A 10,442-nucleotide genomic window follows, 5' to 3' on the forward strand; every position below is an offset into this window, starting at 1 on the left:
TCACACAGGACACCGGATAAGACAAGAGAAATACTCCAGATGTAACAGACTGACCCTAGCCCCCGACACATAAACTACTGCAGCATAAATACTGGAGGCTGAGACAGGAGGTATCAGAAGACACTGTGGCCCCATCCGATGATACCCCCGGACAGGGCCAAACAGGCAGAATATAACCCCACCCACTTTGCCAAAGCACAGCCCCCACACCACTAGAGGGATGTCTACAAACACCAACTTACCGTCCCAAGACAAGGCCGAGTATAGCCCACAAAGATCTCCGCCATGGCACAACCCAAGGGGGGGGCGCCAACCCAGACAGGAAGACCACGTCAGTGACTCAACCCACTCAAGTGACGCACCCCTCCCATGGACGGCATGGAAGAACACCAGTAAGCCAGTGACTCAGCCCCTGTAATAGGGTTAGAGGCAGAGAATCCCAGTGGAAAGAGGGGAACCGGCAAGGCAGAGACAGCAAGGGCGGTTCGTTGCTCCAGCCTTTCCGTTCACCTTCACACTCCTGGGCCAGACTATACTTAATCATAGGACCTACTGAAGAGATAAGTCTTCAGTAAAGACTTAAAGGTTGAGACTGAGTCTGCGTCTCTCACATGGGTAGGCAGACCATTCCATAAAAATGGAGCTCTATAGGAGAAAGCCCTACCTCCAGCCGTTTGCTTAGAAATTCTAGGGACAATTAGGAGGCCTGCGTCTTGTGACCGTAGCGTACGTGTAGGTATGTACGGCAGGACCAAATCGGAAAGATAGGTAGGAGCAAGCCCATGTAATGCTTTGTAGGTTAGCAGTAAAACCTTGAAATCAGCCCTTGCCTTAACAGGAAGCCAGTGTAGGGAGGCTAGCACTGCAGTAAAACCTTGAAATCAGCCCTTGCCTTAACAGGAAGCCAGTGTAGGGAGGCTAGCACTGGAGTAATATGATCACATTTTTTGGTTCTAGTCAGGATTCTAGCAGCCGTATTTAGCACTAACTGAAGTTTGTTTAGTGCTTTATCCGGGTAGCCGGAAAGTAGAGCATTGCAGTAGTCCAACCTAGAAGTAACAAAAGCATGGATTAATTTTTCTGCATCATTTTTGGACAGAAAGTTTCTGATTTTTGCAATGTTACGTAGATGGAAAAAAAGCTGTCCTTGAAACAGTCTTGATATGTTCTTCAAAAGAGAGATCAGGGTCCAGAGTAACGCCGAGGTCCTTCACAGTTTTATTTGAGACGACTGTACAACCATCCAGATTAATTGTCAGATTCAACAGAAGATCTCTTTGTTTCTTGGGACCTAGAACAAGCATCTCTGTTTTGTCCGAGTTTAAAAGTAGAAAGTTTGCAGCCATCCACTTCCTTATGTCTGAAACACAGGCTGCTAGCGAGGGCAATTTTGGGGCTTCACCATGTTTCATTGAAATGTACAGCTGTGTGTCGTCCGCATAGCAGTGAAATTTAACATTATGTTTTCGAATGACATCCCAAAGAGGTAAAATATATAGTGAAAACAATAGTGGTCCTAAAACGGAACCTTGAGGAACACTGAAATTTACAATTGATTTGTCAGAGGACAAACCATTCACAGAGACAAACTGATATCTTTCCGGACAGATAAGATCTAAACCAGGCCAGAACTTGTCCATGTAGACCAATTTGGGTTTCCAATCTCACCAAAAGAATGTGGTGATCGATGGTATCAAAAGCGGCACTAAGATCTAGAAGCACGAGGACAGATGCAGAGCCTCGGTCTGACGTCATTAAAAGGTAATTTACCACCTTCACAAGTGCAGTCTCAGTGCTATGATGGGGTCTAAAACCAGACTGAAGCGTTTCGTATACATTGTTTGTCTTCAGGAAGGCAGTGATTTGCTGTGCAACAGCTTTTTCGAAAATTTTTGAGAGGAATGGAAGATTCGATATAGGCCGATTAGTTTTTTATAATTTCTGGGTCAAGATTCGGCTTTTTCAAGAGAGGCTTTATTACTGCCACTTTTAGTGAGCTTCGTACACATCCGGTGGATAGAGAGCCGTTTATTATGTTCAACATAGGAGGGCCAAGCACAGGAAGTAGCTCTTTCAGTAGTTTAGTTGGAATAGGGTCCAGTATGCAGCTTGAGGGTTTGGAGGCCATGATTATTTTCATCATTGTGTCGAGATATAGTACTAAAACACTTTAGTATCTCCCTTGATCCTAGGTCCTGGCAGAGTTGTGCAGACTCAGGACAATGGAGCTTTGGAGGAATACCCAGATTTAAAGAGGAGTCCGTAATTTGCTTTCTAATGATCATGATCTTTTCCTCAAAGAAGTTCATAAATGTATTACTGCTGAAGTGAAAGCCATCCTCCATTTGCGAATGCTGCTTTTTAGTTAGCTTTGCGACAGTATCAAAAAGAAATTTCGGATTGTTCTTATTTCCCTCAATTAAGTTGGAAATAAGGATGATCGAGCAGCAGTGAGGGCTCTTCGATACTGCACGGTACTGTCTTTCCAAGCTAGTCGGAAGACTTCCAGTTTGGTGTGGCGCCATTTCCGTTCCAATTTTCTGGAAGCTTGCTTCAGAGCTCATGTATTTTCTGTATACCAGGGAGCTAGTTTCTTATGACAGATGTTTTTAATTTTTAGGGGTGCAACTGCATCTAGGGTATTGCGCAAGGTTAAATTGAGTTCCTCGGTTAGGTGGTTAACTGATTTTTGTCCTCTGACGTCCTTGGGTAGGCAGAGGGAGTCTGGAAGGGCATCAAGGAATCTTTGGGTTGTCTGAGAATTTATAGCACGACTTTTAATGCTCCTTGGTTGGTGTCTGAGCAGATTATAAAAGGAGTGGTTCTGCAGGTGGTGACCACAGACCACTTCTCAGTTCCTATGCTTCCTGGCTGATGTTTTGGTCACTTTTGAATGCTGGCGGTGCTTTCACTCTAGTGGTAGCATGAGACGGAGTCTACAACCCACACAAGTGGCTCAGGTAGTGCAGCTCATCCAGGATGGCACATCAATGCGAGCTGTGGCAAGAAGGTTTGCTGTGTCTGTCAGCGTAGTGTCCAGAGCATGGAGGCGCTACCAGGAGACAGGCCAGTACATCAGGAGACGTGGAGGAGGCCGTAGGAGGGCAACAACCCAGCAGCAGGACCGCTACCTCCGCCTTTGTGCAAGGAGGAGCAGGAGGAGCACTGCCAGAGCCCTGCAAAATGACCTCCAGCAGGCCACAAATGTGCATGTGTCTGCTCAAACGGTCAGAAACAGACTCCATGAGGGTGGTATGAGGGCCCGACGTCCACAGGTGGGGGTTGTGCTTACAGCCCAACACCGTGCAGGACATTTGGCATTTGCCAGAGAACACCAAGATTGGCAAATTCGCCACTGGCGCACTGTGCTCTTCACAGATGAAAGCAGGTTCACACTGAGCACGTGACAGACGTGACAGAGTCTGGAGACGCCGTGGAGAACGTTCTGCTGCCTGCAACATCCTCCAGCATGACCGGTTTGGTGGTGGGTCAGTCATGGTGTGGGGTGGCATTTCTTTGGGGGGCCGCACAGCCCTCCATGTGCTCGCCAGAGGTAGCCTGACTGCCATTAGGTACCGAGATGAGATCCTCAGACCCTTTGTGAGACCATATGCTGATGCGGTTGGCCCTGGGTTCCTCCTAATGCAAGACAATGCTAGACCTCATGTGGCTGGAGTGTGTCAGCAGTTCCTGCAAGAGGAAGGCATTGACGCTATGGACTGGCCCGCCCGTTCCCCAGACCTGAATCCAATTGAGCACATCTGGGACATCATGTCTCGCTCCATCCACCAACGCCACGTTGCACCACAGACTGTCCAGGAGTTGGCGGATGCTTTAGTCCAGGTCTGGGAGGAGATCCCTCAGGAGACCATCCGCCACCTTATCAGGAGCATGCCCAGGCGTTGTAGGGAGGTCATACAGGCACGTCGAGGCCACACACACTACTGAGCCTCATTTTGACTTGTTTTAAGGACATTACATCAAAGTTGGATCAGCCTGTAGTGTGGTTTTCCACTTTAATTTTGAGTGTGACTCCAAATCTAGACCTCCATGGGTTGATAAATTGGATTTCCATTGATTATTTTTGTGTGATTTTGTTGTCAGCACATTCAACTATGTAAAGAAAAAAGTATTTAATAAGATTATTTATTTCATTCAGATCTAGGATGTGTTGTTTAAGTGTTCCCTTTATTTTTTTGAGCAGTGTATATCTAGTAATAAAACAGTTATCCTCCATGTTGGATGTAATATCTCTGGTAATAAAACAGTTATCCTCCATGTTGGATCTAATATCTCTAGTAATAAGACACTTATCCTCCATGTTGGATCTAATATCTCTAGTAATAAAACAGTTATCCTCCATGTCGGATGTAATATCTCTGGTAATAAAACAGTTATCCTCCATGTTGGATCTAATATCTCTAGTAATAAAACAGTTATCCTCCATGTTGGATCATCATCATCAGGATTATGTTGACAATTAGATACTGTACGACTGTGGAGTTTAACAGCGGTGCCTGAAGTCTCCATCTTTCATGTTTTTGTCTTCAGATGCCTTACTAAGATAACGAGAGACTGAGGTCGCAATAGAAGGTCATGAGTTAACCATCTGTCTTGACTTTGTCCTTCACACAGGAGAGACACGTGACAATCGTGGATCCTCCGGGGAGCCTCAACAACATCATGATGCTGACGAGGCAGAGAAGAGTCTCTCCAGATCAAAACACCTCAAGAAAAAACTGCGGAGACCCACAAGGAAAATAATTCACTTCTGCTCTGACTGTGGGAAAGGTTACAAATATTCATTAGCTCTTAAAAAACACAAGAGATTCCACACTGGAGAGAAATTATACCACTGCTCAGACTGTGGGAGGAGGTTTACTTCCTCAGTCGGAATGCAATTACATCAGAGAATACACACTGGAGAGAAACCATACCACTGCTCAGAATGTGGGATGGGTTTTACTACCTCATTTAGACTGATATCACACCAGAGAATACACACTGGAGAGAAACCATATCACTGCTCTGACTGTGGGATGAGTTTTACTACCTCAGGTGGAATGATATCACACCAGAGAGTACACAATGAGAAGAGTTTTGCTGCCCGGGCAGCCCTGGCTACACACAAACGAATCCACACTAAGGAGAAACCGTTTCACTGCTCCGACTGTGGAATGAGCTATATTTCCTTCTGCGGCCTGAAAACACACCAGTCTAAACATACCGGAGAGAAACCGTATAGCTGTGATGTATGTGGGGATAGTTTTTCTCTCGCCACAACTCTATCTATACATAAACGAACACACACAGGTGAGAAACCGTACCGCTGCCCTGACTGTGGAATTAGCTTTTCTGCTTCAAGTGGCATGAGAAGACACCAGAGAAAACATACAGGAGAGAAACCTTACAGCTGTGATGAGTGTGGGAAGGGTTTTCTTAGATCAGACTCCCTGGCAAAACACAAGGCAAGAGCCACAGAGTGTGGAATGACATCTGTGGATTAGGTGAAAGAGGGGGTTGAGGTCAGGTAAGATCCCCTGAAGGGAGTAATAAGGGTTTAGTATCCTGTTTACCCTCTTCCTGTCGAACCAGAAGATGTAAGGATTGGAGAGAAGGACGAGTGTCCAAAGTGGGGTATATATACTTGTGATGGTGAGAACATGTTTTTGTCTGAATTTACATCTGTAACGACCCGATGGGAATAATTAAAACTTTGTTAAGCTTCTCTAGTGTCTGTGAGTTATTTACTCTGAAACAATTTGAACCTAACAGCTGGTTTGAATATTACAGTCCATCAATGATTCCCAAACAAATTTACTGAGCTTGAGCACATTGTCACAAAAACAATGAATATATATGCAAGGTTGTTAGAATCTTATTCAAAACCCGACCAACAAACCAAAAGAGACCCAGAAAACCTAAGCTTATGCCAGTGGCTTGTGGCTATTAAGAATGATGCAGTGACCAAAAGATTATCAGAGGGATTTTCAGGCTGAACTGATGATGAGTCCATTTCGACAACAGCTGAGAAGTGATGTGATGCCATAGATTTATTTTTCTCCTTCACATCAAAACAAAAGATTCGTAGCTGGGTAAGTTAGCTTGCTAGCCTAGCTGGGTAAGTTAGCTTGCTAGCCTAGCTGGGTAAGTTAGCTTGCTAGCCTAGCTGGGAAAGTTAGCTTGCTAGCCTAGCTGGGTACGTTAGCTTGCTAGCCTAGCTGGGTACGTTAGCTTGCTAGCCTAGCTGGGTACGTTAGCTTGCTAGCCTAGCTGGGTACGTTAGCTTGCTAGCCTAGCTGGGTAAGTTCGCTTGCTAGCCTAGCTGGCTAAGTTAGCTACCTAGCTAACGTTACCATCCTGTATTGAACTCTGATTGCCATCAGTTAAATCATATAGATATTTACACGTTGTCAATCAATTTCACTTACGCCACGGTACTGGTAGTCACTGCTAGACTGGTAGCTACCTTCAGCCGAGTAAACATGTTTGTTCGTTCTATCTTTGACTGACGTAAGCTAACGTAAGCTAACTAATGTTAGCCATCTATTCCACCCTTGTCTGGAAAACACTCCGTTACTAAAAAGATAATTGTCTTTATAGCCTCCTCACACTGTGTGGGGGTTCTGACTTATAAACTTGAAACATCCTTAATCGTATCACAGAGAGAGAGAGGAATGTAGGACGTATCACAGAGAGAGAGAGAGGAATGTAGGACGTATCACAGAGAGAGAGAGGAATGTAGGACGTATCACAGAGAGTGAGAGGAATGTAGGACGTATCACAGAGAGAGAGAGAGGAATGTAGGACGTATCACAGAGAGAGAGAGGAATGTAGGACGTATCACAGAGAGAGAGAGAGAGAGGAATGTAGGACGTATCACAGAGAGAGAGAGGAATGTAGGACGTATCACAGAGAGAGAGAGAGAGAGAGAGGAATGTAGGACGTATCACAGAGAGAGAGAGGAATGTAGGACGTATCACAGAGAGAGAGAGGAATGTAGGACGTATCACAGAGAGAGAGAGGAATGTAGGACGTATCACAGAGAGAGAGAGGAATGTAGGACGTATCACAGAGAGAGAGAGAGGAATGTAGGATGTATCACAGAGAGAGAGAGAGAGGAATGTAGGACGTATCACAGAGAGAGAGAGAGAGAGAGGAATGTAGGACGTATCACAGAGAGAGAGAGAGAGAGGAATGTAGGACGTATCACAGAGAGAGAGAGAGAGAGAGGAATGTAGAACGTATCAGAGAGAGAGAGAGAGGAATGTAGGACGTATCACAGAGAGAGAGAGAGAGAGAGGAATGTAGGACGTATCACAGAGAGAGAGAGAGAGAGGAATGTAGGACGTATCAGAGAGAGAGAGAGAGTAATGTAGGACGTATCACAGAGAGAGAGAGGAATGTAGGACGTATCACAGAGAGAGAGAGAGGAATGTAGGACGTATCACAGAGAGAGAGAGAGGAATGTAGGACGTATCACAGAGAGAGAGAGAGGAATGTAGGACGTATCACAGAGAGAGAGAGAGGAATGTAGGACGTATCACAGAGAGAGAGAGAGGAATGTAGGACGTATCACAGAGAGAGAGAGAGGAATGTAGGACGTATCACAGAGAGAGAGAGAGGAATGTAGGACGTATCACAGAGAGAGAGAGGAATGTAGGAAGCGTCACAGAGGGAGATTAGATAAGGGTTGGAGTGTTCTAGAACCACCATAACATAAATATGGATATGTTCTAGAACCACCGTAACATAAATATGGATGTGTTCTAGAACCACCATAACATAACATAAATATGGATATGTTCTAGAACCACCGTAACAATAAATATGGATATGTTCTAGAACCACCGTAACAATAAATATGGATGTGTTCTAGAACCACTGTAACATAAATATGGATGTGTTCTAGAACCACTGTAACATAAATATGGATACGTTTTATTAATCTGCCGTTCTTGATTCACAGGAGATATTTATATCAGCTGTAAACGGCTCTGTAGCATCAAACAGATGCTAGACGTTCACATATCCAAAGAATGTTTGTTTATTTGTCAAATTCTAAAATACAGTGGAGTGTACACTATTTAAGGCTAACTCAAGAGAACTGTTTATTCAACAAGAATGTTATACGGTAAAAGTAACATACCCCCCAAAAAAATAGTATGAACAGTGTAGTTCAGTTCAGAGTGTGTCTCAGGTGTAGAGACCTGTAGCTACAGATTGTTACTCCAGATAATGTGATTTAACCACAGGTTGTTACTCCAGATAATGTGATTTAACCACAGATTGTTACTCCAGATAATGTGATTTAACCACAGGTTGTTACTCCAGATAATGTGATTTAACCACAGATTGTTACTCCAGATAATGTGATAAAGTTAAATCACAATATCTGGAGTAACAACCTGTGGTTAAATCACATTATCTTGTGCTACACCAAACAGTACCTGTCCTGTTACTCCCAGTAATGGACACCAACAATCTGTGGTTAAATCACATTATCTGGAGTAACAACCTGTGGTTAAATCACATTATTTGGAGTAACAATCTGTGGTTAAATCACATTATCTGGAGTAACAACCTGTAGATAAGATCATTGGTGATCAGCAGATGATGAGAGCGGTCGTCGTGATGAAATTTGCCATTCCAAAGAAACATACAGTAAAGTTCAGGGAATATTTATACAGCTGTGGGAGGAGTGTTGCCATGATAAAACTGCCATTCAGCCCCTCCTCATAAATCATCTGCTTGAAATCAAATCATAAATGTCTAATCCCTCAAGAGAGATACAGTTCAGCTGCAGTGACACACCCAGGCGAAGGAGTTCTGTTTCTAGAATTTACTCCAGGAAGAAGCCCAGGCACCACACGGTATTGTCTGTAACCCCCCTCCCCCCCCCCCCCCCCCCCAAACAGAAAAAACTGCATAACATCAACATGAGGGTAAACTAGTAGAACATGCATACATGTGTGCACAGGCAGAGAGATGACGTTTGCAATAATATCTAGCCTAATAGAAAGAAATATGGCATAACCCTCAACCTTTTGCACCGTGACCAGACTGAACAAATGTACCGAGGTAGGAAGGCCGGCAGTATCTACCTACAGCCATGACTGAACAAATGTACCTCGGGAAGGACGGCCGACAGTATCTACCTACAACCATGACTGAACAAATGTACCGAGGTAGGAAGGCTGACAGTATCTAACTACAGCCATGACTGAACAAATGTACCTTGGTAGACACTCTGGGGGGAGGGGGGGGGGGGCAGTGCCCCTGTGACAACAATTTTGGACCCCCTTGTGGCCCCCCCTAAATGTGGAGTATGAAATCATTTTTACATAACTCATTTTTGCTATCGTTCTTTTTTTTACATCCGTTATTAGACAGTGGCAACGCGGAACACTAATGATTATGAACATGGTATTTTGCCTGCTAATGCAGTGAAGAAAACGATATGACAACAATAACGTCTAATGTAACTGGGCCCCCCTCTAACAGTACAACTGGCCCCAGCTTGGGCCCCCCAGTTGAAATGGTCTAGAACCGCCACTGCAGTGGTTCCTCCTTTAAAAGTTGTGATCTTACACCGCAGGACTTAGAGGTACCCAGCGTCACTGCTTCATTGCTCCAGACCACCACAAGGGGGAGTTAGAGCACTCATTATGCATTTGGGTCCCAAGGTTTTTATATGACCAATCGTATCGAGTGGTTCCAATGATGAATTTTGACGCGAGCCACCCGTCGTCCCTGGTGGCTTTCTTCAGCAAAGATGGCTGACAAAACATTACGGGGGAAGCAGATGTAAGTAGTTATAACGAGTCAAGCAAAAAATGTACAATTGAGAGGAATATGTTAAGTTAGCAAACAGAACAATTACTTGATTTCCCCCCACTGTAACACAGTAGTATGTTAGCCATTAATACACAATATGGGGTTCAATAGTTGTTTAGCTAGTGTAAGGTATAATTATCTTTTTACATCAGCACATGTATCAATATGTTCTATTGTTTTGTAAAGCTACATGCTTGTGTGATTATTATGTCCTAAGGGACTGTGTATGTGACTAAGTGCTGAGCTGTGGCTAATTAGGGGGTAAACCTGTTGAGGCATGCAGAAGGCTGTTACACAAACTAGAGTAACATGAGAAACCACTTGATACTGAAATACAATAACAAGAACTGAGCCTGTGGTCAATAGGCTCAGAGTGTACAGGAAGTGCGTCACGAGGCTGGGACCAGCCTGCACGCCAACGATAGGATGAGTAAGTTTAAACCACGCTCATCCTCCCTCTGACAGGCCAGCAGTGAGTGGGAACTATCTCTGTCAGAGTATTTAATGAAAAGCAAAGGATATGACACTCAGTTCTCTGTATACCCTGCGAGGTGGTGCAGTGAGCCCGTATATACAAACATCATATTTTCCATTTGTACTATCAT

At 44.3% G+C, this 10,442-nt stretch overlaps 1 protein-coding gene across 1 annotated transcript in view; it reads left to right on the forward strand.

Annotated features, from left to right (window-relative positions):
• LOC123732835 (uncharacterized) overlaps positions 1–5,728 on the forward strand; it is a 45,351-nt gene extending 39,623 nt beyond the window's left edge. The window contains exon 2 of the mRNA XM_045712175.2: positions 4,636–5,728. Within this exon, the coding sequence (XP_045568131.1) occupies positions 4,636–5,507 (872 nt within the window). The 3' untranslated portion in view covers positions 5,508–5,728. The remainder of the gene's footprint in view (positions 1–4,635) is intronic.
• The last annotated feature ends 4,714 nt before the right edge of the window (positions 5,729–10,442 follow it).

Source organism: Salmo salar, chromosome 02 (genome assembly GCF_965601325.2).
Source record: "Salmo salar chromosome 02, fSalSal1, whole genome shotgun sequence".
Lineage (NCBI taxonomy): Eukaryota > Metazoa > Chordata > Actinopteri > Salmoniformes > Salmonidae > Salmo > Salmo salar.